At 36.8% G+C, this 17,311-nt stretch overlaps 5 protein-coding genes across 8 annotated transcripts; 2 read left to right on the forward strand and 3 right to left on the reverse strand.

Moving 5' to 3' along the window:
- Positions 1-371: 371 nt before the first annotated feature.
- Positions 372-3,462, reverse strand: LOC132794858 (condensin complex subunit 2). The gene is made up of 4 exons (XM_060805120.1): positions 3,101-3,462; positions 2,711-3,034; positions 1,074-2,654; positions 372-1,010 (listed from the first exon to the last, which is right to left on the reverse strand). The coding sequence occupies exons 2-4, from the start codon at positions 3,029-3,031 to the stop codon at positions 666-668; spliced, it is 2,247 nt and encodes a 748-aa protein (XP_060661103.1). The 5' UTR covers positions 3,032-3,034; positions 3,101-3,462; the 3' UTR covers positions 372-665.
- A 282-nt stretch (positions 3,463-3,744) lies between these two features.
- On the forward strand, positions 3,745-6,282 carry LOC132794100 (ovarian-specific serine/threonine-protein kinase Lok). 2 transcript variants are annotated; one of them, XM_060804354.1, is made up of 6 exons: positions 3,745-4,275; positions 4,412-4,569; positions 4,640-4,748; positions 4,819-5,259; positions 5,321-5,555; positions 5,615-6,282. In XM_060804354.1, exons 1-6 carry the CDS (start codon positions 4,086-4,088, stop codon positions 5,922-5,924), a joined length of 1,443 nt encoding a protein of 480 aa, XP_060660337.1. In that variant the 5' UTR covers positions 3,745-4,085; the 3' UTR covers positions 5,925-6,282. The 2 variants fall into 2 exon arrangements, with proteins under 2 accessions (XP_060660337.1, XP_060660345.1); XM_060804362.1 differs by having other exon boundaries at positions 3,746-4,221; positions 5,615-6,279.
- A 61-nt stretch (positions 6,283-6,343) lies between these two features.
- LOC132794115 (protein valois) lies at positions 6,344-8,570 on the reverse strand. The gene is made up of 3 exons (XM_060804374.1): positions 7,954-8,570; positions 7,519-7,895; positions 6,344-7,465 (listed from the first exon to the last, which is right to left on the reverse strand). Exons 1-3 carry the CDS (start codon positions 8,485-8,487, stop codon positions 7,282-7,284), a joined length of 1,095 nt encoding a protein of 364 aa, XP_060660357.1. The 5' UTR covers positions 8,488-8,570; the 3' UTR covers positions 6,344-7,281.
- Positions 8,571-9,242: 672 nt separating this feature from the next.
- LOC132783453 (alkaline ceramidase) lies at positions 9,243-15,697 on the forward strand. 2 transcript variants are annotated; one of them, XM_060788608.1, is made up of 5 exons: positions 9,243-9,904; positions 11,618-11,874; positions 11,944-12,081; positions 13,448-13,740; positions 14,583-15,697. In XM_060788608.1, the coding sequence occupies exons 1-5, from the start codon at positions 9,782-9,784 to the stop codon at positions 14,597-14,599; spliced, it is 828 nt and encodes a 275-aa protein (XP_060644591.1). In that variant the 5' UTR covers positions 9,243-9,781; the 3' UTR covers positions 14,600-15,697. The 2 variants fall into 2 exon arrangements, with proteins under 2 accessions (XP_060644591.1, XP_060644590.1); XM_060788607.1 differs by having other exon boundaries at positions 14,730-15,697.
- Positions 14,574-17,259, reverse strand: LOC132783454 (6-pyruvoyl tetrahydrobiopterin synthase). 2 transcript variants are annotated; one of them, XM_060788609.1, is made up of 5 exons: positions 17,136-17,259; positions 16,849-17,070; positions 16,615-16,694; positions 15,762-15,907; positions 14,574-15,702 (listed from the first exon to the last, which is right to left on the reverse strand). In XM_060788609.1, the coding sequence occupies exons 2-5, from the start codon at positions 16,914-16,916 to the stop codon at positions 15,490-15,492; spliced, it is 507 nt and encodes a 168-aa protein (XP_060644592.1). In that variant the 5' UTR covers positions 16,917-17,070; positions 17,136-17,259; the 3' UTR covers positions 14,574-15,489. The 2 variants fall into 2 exon arrangements, with proteins under 2 accessions (XP_060644592.1, XP_060644595.1); XM_060788612.1 differs by having other exon boundaries at positions 16,849-17,241.
- Between the last annotated feature and the right edge of the window lie 52 nt (positions 17,260-17,311).

Raw genomic sequence — 17,311 nt, forward strand, 5'->3', positions numbered from 1 at the left:
CATTTATGTTTGTAGGGTAACACTCTTAAGTAAAACAAAACAAAACAATGCCACCCACTATCAGTATAGCTTCCGGTTCGTCATCTTCCTCTTTGGCTGTGTCAACAAAATGCACACAACAAACAAAACTAATGTGCAAGTTTTTTTGAGAGGAAACTGCGAGGCAACAAAGTGAGCGGATAAAATGTAAAGCTGCAATAAAAGTTGTCAGTTACAGAATTGGTCAAAAAACAGGATGAACAATTCGTGAACATTTATATAACATTTAGGAAAACCACCATCTTTGGCAATTACCACTGTAGAAATCAAATAACTACTTAATATAATATATAAGTGAAATTTTAGCTTCCAGCAAATAAGAAAAGTTGACATATGTTTGTTATTTATTACATCTGCTAAAATACTCAATTAAATTAAATTTAGAGACAATTAACGAATATCAACGCCATGACAAACGAAAATATTTACGTAATTAAATCTAGGTTTTGGGATTACTGCAAACACCACAAAACACACGATACATGAAAATATAAGAGATTTTGTGAATGGGAGTGAATTAGTGGTAACTAGTTTATGGGAATACTGGTTGATGTGATTAAGGAAATTCTTCTTTTGTGTATTTTCACTACCCAGTTAGCATTAAGATGATACTAAACTATTTTGTGTTAATCGGTAACTTGTCTTATTGTAAAATTCTCAAAGTCGTCCTGTGGTATGAGTCGCAATCTCATATCATTAGCCAAATGGAGAACAGCATAAAGCGCAACCGAGGGCGACAATGAATCAGCCATTTTAGGTGTCAGCATACTAGGTAATTCATCGTAAACCTCCTTAAATGAGGCCATACCCTTTGCATAGTGCTCTTTACTCGATTTTAAATGAGTCGGTATCGACTCATCCGGAACGTCATTCAACAATTGTTTTTGTATTAAAGAATTGCAGCTCCGCTTGAGATTCTTCATGTCTATGACCTTTGCACGTTTGGCAAAAGGCACAATTACTTTGGTCACCTGCAAAAACCATGTAAACAATTAGTTACCAATGTTAATAATAAATATTATAAGGCATCTTACTTGTGTAGGTGCACCCTCAAAATCTGTGGCTATTTCAAGCACCGTGTCATTACAGTTGTTGCGCAAAGTGGTATTCCCTTGACTAATAATGCCTCCTATGGCCTGATCACCATCCAACAACGTGCCCGTATCAGCGCCTTCGGGCATGCCGCTTATATTCATTGCCGAGGGTGAATGGGGCGTGTCCGCGCTAAAATGATCGTTGTCAAAAAGTTCAACATCCTCGGCAACATCGTCAATTGCCGAATTTGCATCATGATCCAAATCCTCATCCTGTACACCAAATCGACGAGTCACTTTTATGCTGGGCGCATAATCATATTTTTCAAAATATTCGGCGTCAAACTCAAACTTAGTGGGCAGCACGAGTTTACGGGCATCCCATTTCTTTTGGCAGTTGGCCTTACGCAGCTTGGTATTGGGCTCTAGAGGCTGAAACAGATGCTCTGTATATTCGCCAAACTTTAATTGTTGGCTGCGTCGCTTGGCCGCTTGCTGAGCTGCACGTCTAGCACGCGCCGCCGTTGCTGTGATTGTGCTGCTGCCACCGTCAGCGCCTCCAGCAGACGATTTATCCTGCGCATTAATCTGACCAAAAGTGCTGCGAGCTCGAGTACGCTTGAACTTCCAATGTGATGGGCCAGCCCAGAATTGCGAGATTTTATCCATGGGTCGGTAGGAGTACTCAAGCTTGGAGCTGCCATCAATGGGACGCAGATCATCAATTACAACCGGCTGTTTGCGAAGAGCTCGACAGTTTTGCAGAGTGTGACGCTCTTCGGCTGTGAGTTCCTCCAGCTCATTGTAGTCCACCTCCAAGACAGCTGCGGTCTGTCCATCCAGATCTGGCATGGGCTCGCATTCTGCGTTTATATCAAAGGCCATCGACAGCTCTTTGGGATTCTCATAAAAGTCATCGGTATTATCCACTCCGTCATCATTGTCGGGCATCTGTCTTGGCTCATTGACATTGCTAGGATTTGGTTCATCGGTTATAATGTAGCCGGTATGCAAGGGTCGCAGATTCAACTTTTGATCGTAACGGAGCAGCTTCTCAACAAACTCTGCACTAACAAACGATTGCGGATCGACATCACTTAAGTTGGTGTCTACCGTTGCATAATCCGTTACCTCATCTGGCAGCTCTTCAGAGTTCCAAAAGCGATAAGTTGTGCATAATTTAAGTTCGGAATCCATCGTAGGCAATATGTTGTGCATTAGACGATTGGAGGCATTTATAGATCCGACTGTTGAATTAAGTTTACCAAACACAGGATCCTGCAACGGGGCTGTGTCCAAACGCATATTGAGCGTGTCCTTGTTCTTGGTTACTGTGGATACCGCTTTACGTGTCCGCTTCTTAGGCTTTGGTGCAGAGGCCTGAGTCTGTCCATTATCATCGAGCGCTGCGCCTTCGGCATTCTCAGTAATGCTGTCATCGCGATCTGCAGCTGCGTTTAACTGCTGTTCCGTCAGAGTTCGGGCACTGAGGCCAGCCGACATGCGCATAGCATCCAGATAGATGGAGTCGACACGCAGTCCATAAACGCGTGACGAAGCCTCTAAAGATGAACCTGCCATCTAAAATGAATTTGTCGATTAAGTTATAGAATGTATAGAATGTGTATATAACTTACCTTAAAGTTGCTCAATGTTTTGTGATGACGATCCAGAAGATTGGAGAGCGTATCTATTACCGATAATGACCAGGCATTGTCGCGACTTAGCTTATTGCCGTTATAAATTTCCAAACACTTTTTGAGCGTCTCATTATCTTCAATGGACTCCAAAGCGCTGCTGTCTCGGGGTCGAGTCTGTTGCTGCAACAGAGTGCGACGGCGTGCCTCGCGACGCTCGGCATCGTCATCGTTGACTGTTGTCATATCCCTCATCATGCTCTCACGATGGCTGCCCACCGCGGAACGTCGCAGTGACGTCTCAGAGCGCGGTAACGTCATGATCTGCAAACACAAACAAACTTGAAACTATTTTGGGTAGCTGTTGATGCACAGTTCAGGGACGCTTACCGTTTTCTGTGCAACTCTGACAAGCAGCTGCGGACCAGCTAACAAAAAAGGTCTGTGAAGTGTTAAGTTGAAATTTATAAAACCCTAATTATTTTTGGTTTCTTATTCAGTTTTCCTTTATGCCTTTCGTTTTTTATTACGCTTGTATTGGTAATAGTTTACAGTTGCTTTCAAACGACGCCGCAATCTAGGGCTACAGCGTTTCTATCGATATTTTTTAGTGTTGGTAAATAGTAAACGAAATCGCTGTGGTATATTTTCTACTTTGCTGCAAATGAATTTTAAAAAAATTGTTTATATTAAACTGTTGCTGAATATTTAAAGAAACCAATGTTCAGTCTACCACTACAGCTGTTCAACTATTTTAAACAAATCGAATAAAGCCATCATAACAATTGATATGACATTAATTTCAAAACATGTAACGGCATGTTTCTCATTTTAGTTCTTATTATATAAAAACTTTAGTGTCTGTTTTAACAACAACTTAGTAAAATGTTCAAAAAAACATCAAGTTGCCCGATATGGTAGTTGCGTGATTCGTGGTAGTATATATTTTTAAGTGGCTGAATACCATACATTACAGAAAAATCGATGTATAAAGGAAACATCGATACATCAATATGAGAAGCTATTGGTGTTCTTCCATCTCTAATATGTGCAGACGTTCTTCAGCGCGCGCAGCTTGCGAAGCATTCATTTAGTTTTGTTTGTGTATTAAAACCGCTCGAAGATTTCTGCAAACGCATTAATAATTTAATGTAAACACATTCTGAATGCAGTTCCTTAAGAAAACGCGACGCGCTTGTCCACAAATAAACTTTTATTACCAACATTTTCGTTTGTGTCTGTATTAGTGTATGATTGATTGTATGTGTACAAAAGATAACTGCACACTAACATTTGCGCAGCAAATTTAACCGGAAAAGAAACAGAAACAGTTACACAAAAGTTTCGAAGGCAAAAAGGAGAGGGAAGAAGAAACATGGCTCGCGACACACAAGGCACCCAGGCCACCCAGAGCCAAGCGTCGAACATTTGGACGCAGGTTGAGAGCCAACCCATGGAGAAGATAGTATGGGGCCGACTCTATGGCAAAAATATAAAAATAAAGTCCTTGGGTACGAGCATCAAACCATACAAAATTATATATACGCATTCGTCCCTTTGTGTTGGTAACTGTTATGCAAAATTATATGTTTATTCAATGTACTTAGTTCTTCCTATTCAATATAGATTTGTGTTAAATTGCATGTTATCATTTGACCTTGCACCCATCTTAAGCAAATGTTTTTTATTATTTCTTATTAGACTTAAACAACGACGAATTTTCCGCTGGACGTGGCGAAGCAAATGATTTGATATTAACACTAAATGATTTATCCGAAAAGATTCTATCACGCATATCCAAAGTACATTTTATCATTAAACGCGCCAACTGTGATCTCACAAATCCGGTTTATATACAGGTAGCTAGAAATATTGTTTCGGGTTTCCCACTGACCTACAGTATTGTGCTTTCAAATTCGCATCCCTTAGGATCTATCACGCAACGGCACATTCGTAAATGGCGAAAAGATCGGTATGAACAAAACACGCATTTTACAAAATGACGACATCATAGCGCTCTCTCATCCCACCTACAAAGGTAAGCGAAGTGAAATTTAGAACAATGCATTCAAATTTTTTCATTATAAAAACACCTGCTCTGCTTGCAGCATTTGTCTTCAAAGATCTTAGTCCCAATGAGGCGATTGGTTTGCCCAGCGAAATTACCGAAACCTATTGTATAAATCGCAAACTGGGCTCGGGTGCCTATGGATTAGTGAGACTTGTATATGAACGTCGTACCTGTGAGCAGTTTGCAATGAAAATTGTGAAGAAAAACATGCTGGAAGTGAGTGCACATCCGAACAATAACCAAAACGATCCAGTTCGTGTCCTCAACGAGGCCAAGATCATGAAAAATCTCTCGCATCCGTGTGTGGTGCGCATGCATGACATTGTCGATAAACCGGACTCGGTTTACATGGTTCTAGAGTTTATGCGCGGTGGCGATTTGCTAAATCGCATCATCAGCAAGAAACTACTAAACGAAGACACTTCTAAACTCTATTTCTATCAAATGTGCCATGCTGTCAAGTATTTGCATGATAGAGGTAAATGTTTTGAGACGAACTAACTATATTTGTATAAATTGTACTATTTTATTGCTTTAAGGCATCACACACCGCGATCTGAAGCCGGACAATGTGCTGCTGGAGTCCAGCGATGAAGATACTTTACTCAAAGTATCTGACTTTGGTCTCAGCAAATTCGTGCACAAGGATTCAGTGATGCGTACCCTATGTGGCACGCCCCTTTATGTGGCACCCGAGGTGCTTATCACCGGCGGGCGTGCGTCCTACACCCAAAAAGTGGACATTTGGAGTTTGGGTGTTGTCCTTTACACTTGGTAATTATATTCACAACTATGTATGTCCATGATAATAAATATATTCATTTCCATTGCAGCCTGAGTGGCACTTTGCCATTCTCTGATGAGTACGGATCTCCAGCCGGAGAGCAGATAAAAAAGGGTAACTTTCGCTTTCGTCATCCTGCTTGGCAGGGTGTTTCGCAACGTGCCAAGTTGCTAATCAAACAAATGCTCATTGTGGATCCTGAGAAACGACCCTCAATAGATGCTGTGCTCAAGTGTAACTGGATGCGTGATACAACAATGTTACAAAAGGCAAAGGATCTTATGAAATTAGACCACATGGAGATTGGAGAGGAGGAAAACAATTTCCTGGAACCGCCAACTAAGCGGCGACGCCATTGATTGGTTGGATCAACCAACGTATTAGACATAAGCTGAAGTGAAAAAGTTTTAATTTTCTGGCAAAATTAATCGGAAACATTTTCCATTCCACTGCCCACCAAGCAGCGCCAGCATTAGCAGCAAATGAAGTGATTAACCGTTCTTGACTCTCCCAACTTTAAAGTACTTTTCTCTGCGGTTGTTTATTATTTTTTATATGTTGTTTAGTGTAAGTTTCGTAAGCAATTGAATTTTGTTAAACATTGTGTGCGAAAAACTGGAGAGCAAAAACTGAAGCACGAATTTTGAATTAGATATTATGGTATTGCATTTATTGACGCGATTATAATTTTGAATGTAATTATAAAATAAAATAGCAACACAAACTCAAAAGTTTTTTTTTCTTTTGTTATAAACCAGTTCTGACTAATATTAATAGTAGTATTTATTTTAGTTTTATAGTATTGCTTTTGATATACCTTCAAGACAGCTTAACTTGAATATATCTTAAATAGTGTACATTCTGACTAAAAAAAATCATAGTGAGAGATCCAGATCCAGAAAATATATTCAAGAATTCACAAAATGCAAGGCCGAGATAAAGAACTTCCTTTTGGGTTCTATCTGATTTCTATTTTTTTAGTTTTGCGAATACCTAGAAAATAAAAACTACTAATTCAATCAAATACGGTGGTCTGAAATCTAGTGAATGACAAAATGATCACAAATTATGGAAGTAGTTTTTTAATGAATTGAATTATTTTCGGTTTCAATTAAGTTTTAACCATTCTGAAGTTGAAATATAAAATCAAAATTATATTAATTGTGACAGTGATAAGTCATAAATTCTTTTATCACTTCATGTTAAAGGTCTTCGTATTATCTGTTACTCGTTGTTCTATGGTCCTGGAAGTTTTGTTTTGAAGCGAATGCACTTTACAACCTTCTTTTCAATGTTTTAGCTACACAAATTTCATTCTGCACACAAAGTGCAGTGAAAGCACGTTACAGAGCAATTTTCGATAAGGTACAAAAATAAAAAATTTATGTTTTAACTGAATCATATTTTGACAAGCGTTACCAAGTTAAAAATAACATTTTTCAGTTAAAATAAAAATTGCACAGTCGTATTTGCTTTTTACCCAAAATTGTATACATATATTAGCGTATCTTAAAAAAATGTAAAGGTACAAATCGTATTCTTCCTGTTGAGGGATCGTTATCACTAAATTATAAAGCTACGCTGTCATACACAGATTCGTGGTTTCGCAATAAAAACAAAAAAAAAGAGTTTAGTTAATAGGCACATACATATGTACAAAAATAATTGGTCTTGAAAAATTCAATTCTTTGTATAAACTAAAGGAAATATGTAGTGTTATATTTTGTGCGTGGCCAATTTACGGCCGTGTCCAATGGTTAGCAGAGTGTTTTCATTGCTCCAAACTGCATCCGTTAGCCGACTATGAGTATTCTCATTAGTGTAAATAATCTCATGACCCTTTTTCACTTTGGCTATCTTGACAGAGGCTGGAAGATTGCTCATGACCGCCAAGTGATCACTGTAAACACATTCAGTTAGCATTTATCATTAAAGAATATATCAATAGCTTACCCATTAACAACCAGATGTGACACATGACCAGCCTCAAAATAGCTATCCGTCTGCTGCAGTTTTCCCGGCACACGAATATCTAACGTATGTACATTGCCATCGTAATCGCCCAGATAAATGAAGTTATTACCTTGAAGTTCACTGGGCGATGCCCAAGCAGCACAGGTAAAGCTGAGCAGATGCGACTTATCATCATAAAGGCAGGTCGAAGAAGGCGATGAGGCGCGCACATCCCAGAGACGAGCGCATCCTCCACGGTCGCAGCTGACAATTTGATCCGAGCTCGTTGCAGATGTTGCCAAGCCTGTTAATTTATTAGTGTGGGCTGAACGTGCCCGATATGTGCTGCATAGGTCAGCTCCAGATAGATCCCACACCTGAACATCAAAATATAACTTAAATTACTTGCCACAAATTCTCTGCAAGTTGACTTACATTAAGTATGTTTTCCAGACAGCTAGACACGGCTTTCTGTGGCTCCGATTTGAAGACGCAGAGCTGATTGATGGGTGCTTTGTGCGCCGTCTCTTCGCCAATGAGGAACAGACAATAAGGCGACTCAGCATTGCGCACTTTGGAATAAGTTGACCACGCTTGCAATCGTGCATCGCCTAACGCCACAAGCAATACATTATTATCTGCATAGCGTAAGATGTTGACGGTTTGCTCGCATTGCAACTTGTAGTCAGCGTTGTCGACAGTCATGCGGTCCGTCTTCTTGTAACCAAAGAACATGCCCCACCATTGGGCCCCATCGCGGTGGTTGGTGGCTAAGGCAAAATGCTGCTGTTTGTTCATCGAAATGCTGTCGAAGCAATCATGGAGGCGTGGGGACAGATTCTCGAGGCGCGCACTCATATCGGTCGCATTAAGATTGGGATAGTCTACATTGTCGGCCAATTCTTTTGCCGGCGGCGGCTGATGAGACGCGGGCGTGCAGTAAGTTACCGATGATTTTTGTGGAAACATTTCAAATTGCAATAATTGTTGTCAACACAACAGAAAGAATTGCTGTTTTACCGTGTGGCTACCGGCTAGAGACGGAGTATAATCGATTGCACCACCGATGTATCGATGTGTTTGAGCATTTCTCAAACATCGATATTTTATATCATTTTTTAAAAACAAATAATACAAATATTAAATATGTATGAAACAATAATATATAATTTATTATAATTTCAAATGGATTAATACCTTTTTACTTATAATAAACTCCATAGATCGGAAAATCGAAAAAACTGTTTTATATTTCCTTGGCGTGTATTCTATTGGAAAACTCCAATAAACATGAAATTTACAATTTAAAATTTAAGTTACTGTCAAAAACACGAGTCGAACGTTTCCCCAGCTTATATGTACATTTCACATTTTTCCAATTTAACGGTTGAGTTTTTTTAATTTAACAGTTTGAGATTCTTTGCATATAACAGAATTTTTGTCATGGCTGTAGAATAAGTAATCAGCTGTTTTATGTATACATTTTCCAATGATATACCCGTTATAACTTTCAAGTACGAACAATTGTAATTAATTTTACTTTTGAAATATATGTTTATGTAATATATGTTTTAAGTAGTATACAAATACTATTAAATTTTTAGCACAATGCAAGATGAGCTTGTAATTCCTTAACATTTACCAACACTTTTGTGCGTAACTAATTGTACTCATAATAAAAATACTCATATCATTGAGCCATTTTGCGTTTATGCATAACATAGCGTTAACAGTAAACAAAACGTTCGCCAACGTAACAGACGTGTTCGCTCCGCGTATTTTTCTTGTTTTAGTTTCTTTTGCGTCGAATTACTTGAAACTACGCATGTTGGTCAGCTTATAAGTGCAAGCGAAAAACAAAGAAATATCCATTTTAGTGAATCCTTGGTGCTGTTTAAATGATCTCAACTTACATAAGGCCAAATATTACACGAACATTCAAGTTGCATGCAGTGCAACACAACACAAAAGAAACGGGAAACGGGCATCATGCAAAAACAGCAAACCTAATTTTATTAACAAAGACACGCAAATAAGTGCATATGAAATTGCAAGCGATTATGCAAACGATTGCTAAAGAGTAGCAAAAACAAAAACACTCTTCTCAACGACGAGCCTTCAGAATTTAGAATATAGCACAAATCAAATCAAAACGATTAGAGAATAGTGGTTGAAGCGCGCCAACGTCAGCATCTCTAGGTTTCAATTAATTAATAGGATTAACATTACTTTTATTGCAAACCAGTGAGAAAAGCTCCTCAACATGGACACTGGCAATGTGATGGACATTTATGCCATATATTTATTTCGACCCGGAAGTTCGCCCGTTGATTGGTGCGAGGGCAATTATTTAATATCGTCGAATATTGCTGAGTTCGTCAACACGGTGCGTATGTGTAATAAGTGTGCTGCTGCTCTTGGCATTTTTCTTTTGTTGCAATTATAATGAATATTCATATTACACATGTGTGTGTATGTTTGTGTGCAACTAACAGCTGCTTTTGCAGTTTTCTTTTATACACACACACACTCAAATCCATGCATGTAAAGGCCTTGACCTTTTGGCATAGTAGAGCACTTGCTACTTTACGCCAGAATGTAAACAAAGAAGATGCTGTTAGCAATCATTTGTCAACACTGGAAGTGGCAGCAGTGGAATTGCATTTTGAAGTTGCTTTATCACATTCTAATTACGACATTTCTTGTGTTTTTATTTATTTTATCAAATGTGAATGCAAAGTTCACTTCAAGTATTTTTCTTTGTTGTATTTCCTTATATAAATCACTAAACATGTTGTGTTGTTCTATTACTATCAGTCCTGACTTATCAGACCTGACTGAAATTTAATACAAAAGTAATCAAAAACTTTAGATATTATTATTTTAAAACAACAATTTTATGGGTTAACAATTGAAGGGTAAATGAGTGTTGTTTTAATATTAATTTAAATGAAAGAGTAAAGATTCTTTCTGATATATAAACCATATTTAATAAATCAGACCACGAATCACGTCATGTTAACTCTATTGTCACCCAATGTTATCTCTATATAGTCAGTCATATATCATTTGATTGATCGCTGCACTGATTTCCCACACTCTATCATCTATGCACACTTTACTTAATCATTACTCTTTCATCAACCAGATAATGAATATGATTTATGGTTTGAAATTATGCTCGAAGCTCATAGCAAATAGGTTTATCTCGTTTAGCTTATATTTACAATATTAACTGAAGTTTAACAACTCTCCACATTTTTACTTTTAAATGAACTCAATTGGCTTTGTTATGAAGCCAAGAAATGCTGTCAAATTAAATTTCAATTGATTTTTACTGCTCTGAGTAATAATTTTTGTTTTGCGTTTTGTTTAATTGAGTTGCTCTGGTGTGCAACGAGTTAATGAGCTACCTTGCGTTGAAGTCAACGTGAAGCTCTTTGTATATAAGATATAAATAATATATGAGATATAACAATGCAAGCATTGACTCGCTTTGCCTAGCCCCATTTTGTGGCGGTTTGCAACTGTCGTCGCATTTATTTTCATATATGTATAACTTTAACAAAACATGATTTATTCCATGTTGATAGCATACAGTTCAACATTTAATTACGCCTAATTTAATAAATTATACCAGACCTGTTTCGTGTCATTCTTTGTTCTCGTGTATCAGGTGAAAATTTGCTTCAATTACATGAGAGTACATTTTGAATGTAGCTTAACAAAATGAAAATAAAAAAAAACATGTTTTAGTATATAAATTTATTATTATTATAAATTGATGATAAATATTTATTCTAAAATTCCGACATGACATAAATGTGACTTAGTTTTGTAAAGAAAAGAAAAAAGGGTCTTATAAAATGTTCATATTTTTATTTGATTACTTATCAAAATATTTCTGTTGAGCCGAATTAATTAAAAACTTTTGTTGTTTCCCAAACAAAAACTACAACCAAAACTTTTACAATTTTACTTTGAATGTCGTAAGTTGTCTAATTGAATATAGGCTTATTGAAGTTTCGTGTATTTATTAAAAGTCAACATATATGTCAATATTAAATCATAATCGTTAACTTTTCTATTTCCATTACAGTTCAGCAACTTTCTGTTCATATTATTGCCACCAGTTTTAATAATGCTGTTTAAGGAATATGGTCGCTTTGTCACACCCGGAATACACTTGCTTTGGGTGCTACTAATCGTGGTTGGACTGAGCTCGATGTATTTCCATGCCACTCTCAGTTTGTTGGGTCAATTGCTGGATGAGCTGGCTATATTGTGGGTCTTTATAGCTGCATTCTCATTGTTCTATCCTAAGCGCTACTATCCGAAGTTTGTGAAGAACGATAGGTACGGAAATGTTGATTATATCTAAAACACATACATAACTACATATGTCGTATTTGTTTTGTCGTACAGGAGAACCTTCAGTTGGCTTATGTTACTGTCGGCCATTATCGCAACAGGTTTGAGCTGGTGGAAGCCAATCGTTAATGCCTTTGTGCTCATGCTTATGAGTGTGCCGACAATGATAATGCTCTACACTGAGCTGCAACGGTATGTACATCCATCCATCCATTCATAGAAAGGGGTTACCAAAAAACTTTCAACTGATAAGCCGCATTTGGGACTGTGTTGACCGATTTGTCAAACAAAGGCACCATGCTTCATAAATCACATATATGTATATATTATTGTACATATCCTTATCATCCGCAGTCCTTATCAACTACATGCTTGTTTGACAAAGCAGACGGCTTCTTATTGGTTTATCAGCGGGGGACAGGTGCACTTAGTGCCTTGCCTAACTTATGCATGTTTTCAATACATCACGAAATTCGCTTTGTTATCGCACGTTTTATTTATCATAATTAATTGAAGTCAAAGTTCAGTGAAAAATAAAAACAAATAGTTACGCTACTGTTCTATCGCTATTGACTAGGTTATAAATAAAAGTTATGCTTCAACTATGCATGATGAAATAAATGTTTAAACTGTTAAGTAACAACACCTCAAGCATTGGGTGCGAAACTTTTAAAAGCACTCTCACTCAATCCGTTTTGTTGACGTTCGTAAGTGCACCTTATACCCAAAAGATAAGCTATAGGAAAACTCCTAGAGCACCACTTCAGAGTGAGCTATTGGAAATCAATTATAATTGAAAATATTTGATTGGTAGGTTCGGAAGTCTTCGAAATCAAACGATAATGACAGCTATAAAGATTGCGTGCATTGTACAAAGTTTTCCAGTAGCCTCATTGATTTATAAGGTGATATATAGTAGTAATAAAATTCCATACCCCCCTTCAGGATGTGGATAAAAGTTAAAGAATTAGTTACGCTGAGTTCTCCACAAATTGTGCATGCAATTTGTATTTATTCAAACTGCGACCATCAAAGCAAGCATATATCATTAATAAGAGTGAATCGTCAAATAAGATAGGAAAGCGATTATTATAGGTATAGGTATATATATGTATTCCGAAAATTTCATTTTGATCGCATTAAAACTTCTAAAGTCAATTTCATATTTTTTCATGTGTAGCAGCGAGTTAAGAACTAGCGCCATCTAGCGTTCATTGCTTGAATGGTGTTTAGATAAGAATATTGTCATTCTTATGCTTTGAGCTGTATACAGGGTGCTTTTTAGTTAGTTACTATATACATATTTGTTAATTGAATGAATTTGATCGCATTAGAACATTTGTCAATTTATTATTTTATTTTGTAAGTATCAGCGAATATTGAATATTGTGTAAATAGGAATATCGGAATTCTTATGCTTTGAGCTGCATGCAGGGTACTTTTTCATTATTACTCAAATGAATTTCATTAAGCTGTTCATCTCATCAGTCATTAGTGTCAATCATTTATTGAGATATTTGTGAAATCTATTAACTTATCACTGCTTATTAATCCTCAGAGTACGAGATCAACGCGTTTACCGACTGGGCTTGAGGGCGACAACAGTTTGGGGCGTGGCAGTCTTCTGTTGGATTAACGATCGCATGTTTTGCGAAGCCTGGTCTGCTATCAACTTCCCATATCTGCACGGATTCTGGCACATATTAATATTCATAGCTGCTTATACGGTTCTGGTGTTGTTCGCCTATTTCTATGTGGAATCGGAATTGCCACAACGTCAGCCTCTGCTCAAATATTGGCCAAAGAATGAGTTTGAGTTTGGCATACCATTCATATCCATTAGAAATCCAGGTAAGACTCTGCGCAACACCATCTAAGTTGAATGCAACAATTGCAACTGCGAATGCAACAATTGTCATGACAAACCAAAACCAAAAAGTAACACTAAACACAACAACTAAAAACAATAACCAATATACCAAAGTCGATAATGAGACGTAATTGCTTTATCTAGTTAGTAATAATGTATTTTAAATTTAGTACGCATAATTTTTTTAAATAGTTGTCAATTTATATTAGAACAATTGTAGCAAATTTGTTGGATCGAGGTTGAAACTGAGAAAACTGAGGTTAAGTCTGTTAAAGCGATAAGCTTCAAATTTGTTTGTTGCACAATGTAAGCCAATTATACATACATAACATACTATATTTAACCGTATTGCTTAGCCTAGAACATAAATACTTATATGTACATATATATAGATACCATTTAGAGTACATCAAGTGCTGCCCTTAGTGGTGCTGTAAACAAACATATCCCAAATGCCATATAAACTAACTGCTTGTAAACTCCCCAATGGGCTCAGTCAAGAATCTTGGAAGGGAACCCTCTTTTCCTCTAACTGCATCAACGACAACCGGTTTTCCCAATCTGTACTAACAGACTGTGATATGTTACTGACTCATGACACACACCGCTCGAGACTTCCAAAAACAAAAACAACAGCAACAACAACAACGAGAAAAACGTTCCTAAATTGAATACCGAGTTTTTAATTAAACTTCATGGGTACCTGAATGCCTTACTGCCTTATGAGTATGATTAAACTTTTGTTCTGTTTTTTTTTTGTGTGTACTGTTTTTGTTTTGTAATCTTAGCAAATCACAAATAATTCTTCCAATAACAACTGTAGCACTGATTCTTGACTGAACTTATGGAAACGAACCAAAACTAATCACCTGCATAAGACTACTACTAATCAATCCACGTAGTTTTTTGGCTCAATACTAAATCGAGAAATACCTATTGTTATAATTGCCTATAATTGATGATCCCACAGATTCGAAAGATTGGCACGTCTACTGCAGCTTGTTCATGCAGGATTTCAACAACGGGAAAAGTCTCTGCACGGAAGGCTCTAAAATTATTTAGACAATTCTCCTATACAAATGCCCTATACAATAAACCATCATTATAACAATGACAATGACAATGTATAGAGTGTTTAGCATAGACAAAGTGATATAAATTAGTGTTACGACTAATGCCTAAGCAATTTAAATTATATACATACAAACAAACATACATATATCTAAATATACTTATGACTATACAATCCTGAACAATTAAATAGCTTACCTGGTACTAAAGGAAAACAAAACAAATTTCAATAGCAATGCAAGGTTTATAGCTGCCATTTAGAAAATACTTAAGGGCAATTGAACAAAACACAAAATAAATATTACTTTACAAATATGCAAGTAAAATGAAATGTACTGAGTTAAAAAGGCAAATCAATTGTTTAAATATGCAATATGTTTTCGTAATAAAGCCTGGTAGAAAACAAAGGGAGTATTTCTTTCATTATTGATTGTTATAGATTTATATTTATTTCGTATAATTCTCATAAATTCAATTGAATGTATAAAAGTCTAGGCATATACTTTGTAAATCGTATAACTCGTTAGATAATAACTAAATGTGTTCTCTATGTGCATCATGTATAATGTTTGTGTTCTGTGTGTAAGTATTTTAGTTGTAGCGCATAATTCATTGTGCTTCGCTGAGCATTGGTCCAAAATTCGATTGTAATCTCCGATTTAATCCGAATCCGATGATATATTGGTACAAGAATCGCGTGCAATGCGTTTGTTAATTGGATTGTAAAGGCCATTCATTTGATAAGGTCCACGGTAAGTAATAATATTCTTTGGTGTCTCGAATATTTTCACCTCGTACAGCAGCTCTGGTTTCTTCAGGTGTGTGCGTATATTATCCCAAATATACACGGCCAGATTCTCCGTAGTGCTTGGCTGCAAAAAGAAGATTGTGTGATAACTAATTGTTAGGAAATGATAGAAAATATATTTACTATTTTGGCAAAGTATTCGACATCCTTATCCAGGTTCTTGTGATCGAGACGCTTCATGATAACCGTTTCGATGGCATCCTTTAGCTCTGTTATATTTAGCACCATCCCAGTCCGTTGATCGATGGGTCCGCGAACAGTTAGCTCAACTGCGAACAAGGAAAGAAGGGGCTTCAATTAAATTAATTCAATTTCGAATACTTTTTTAGTGCTTAGGTATTTTATTGACATTGACTATGAAATCAGTTCAATAAGCAATAGGACTTGAACTTATCAAAGTAGAATTCTATCAAAGTATTTCTCAGTATCAAATGTAACCATAGCTTGAATGAAGCAAAATGTTGTAGATAAATGAAAATACTGTGGTCCTTGGACCAATCGTAAACTTTAAAATATGACTGTAACAGTAATGAAGGCTTAAAGGAAATGATCGTCTATAAAAAAATCATTAGAATCAATATGATTTTAGTCAACTGTTTTGATTAAACCTTTGATTACTATTGACATGTATTAATCTTCTAATCGAAGAACTTATATTTCTAATATTATATTATTATTCTATGTGCCTGTAAGTGTTATGTCTTTCATTATCAGCAGCACATTTTACAGCCTTGGCTCTCCAAATAAATTGAAATGAGCGTTGAACTTGAACATGGGTTGTTGGGTTGATAAGCGAGCTTGTCGGCCAAGGTTTTATTTGCTTGGTCTCAACGTCGTCGCCTCTCGTCTCAAATTTCCAATGGTTGCGGTTATGCTCGCGTAAATAGTTTGTAATACGATATGGATGCTAAAACGTAGCTAATCACGCATTTAAACGAAACATATTTTGTGAAATACATAAATGCACCTGCGTTACCTGTATAATTGTGTCCATGTCCGTTAAAATTGTTGCATTTGCCAAAGACTTCCAAGTTTTCTGCATCGCTCAATTGGGGACTGCAAAAAACAATAACAAGTCTTTTAATGCAATCAACACTTGTGTGATGAGACACCACTGTCCAAACAATTAAAAACAAAAGCATTTAAGCAAATACAACTGTAGTGTCAACAGTCAATGTGCAAATTGAATTTATTGATTTTATTTTATTACCTGTGCAGGCGATGGCAAGCACTGAACGTTTCGCGGCGCGTCAGAAATGCGACAGGTTGTTGAGACATGCTGAGAGCAATGAGTTTAGCTTGCGACTGCAGACGAATTCGACACAATTGCTATTGCACGTGCGCGAGCACTGTTTTGCTTCAAATGCAAAACCTGCTCTTAGAACGCTCTTATTTATATGTGTGTATGGCTGGTTAATAGGGGGCAGTAGAGCTACAACAAGGAAGTTATTTGCGGCTTTACTAAGTGAATGGGCGAACAGTGAGCAATGCACTTACTCTTGTTCGATCGTTGGCTATTTTTATACGATATATTGTTCAGTTGTTGTTCTGTAATCTCATAAATGTGAAGTTTATTTTGTCTACGTTGCCTGCAAACAGAACTGCAATATAAAAAACAACAACAAAGTTGGAAGTATCGATAATGTAAAAGCATCGATAGCAAGCCAGTGTTG

This window comes from Drosophila nasuta, chromosome 2L, assembly GCF_023558535.2.
Source record: "Drosophila nasuta strain 15112-1781.00 chromosome 2L, ASM2355853v1, whole genome shotgun sequence".
Lineage (NCBI taxonomy): Eukaryota > Metazoa > Arthropoda > Insecta > Diptera > Drosophilidae > Drosophila > Drosophila nasuta.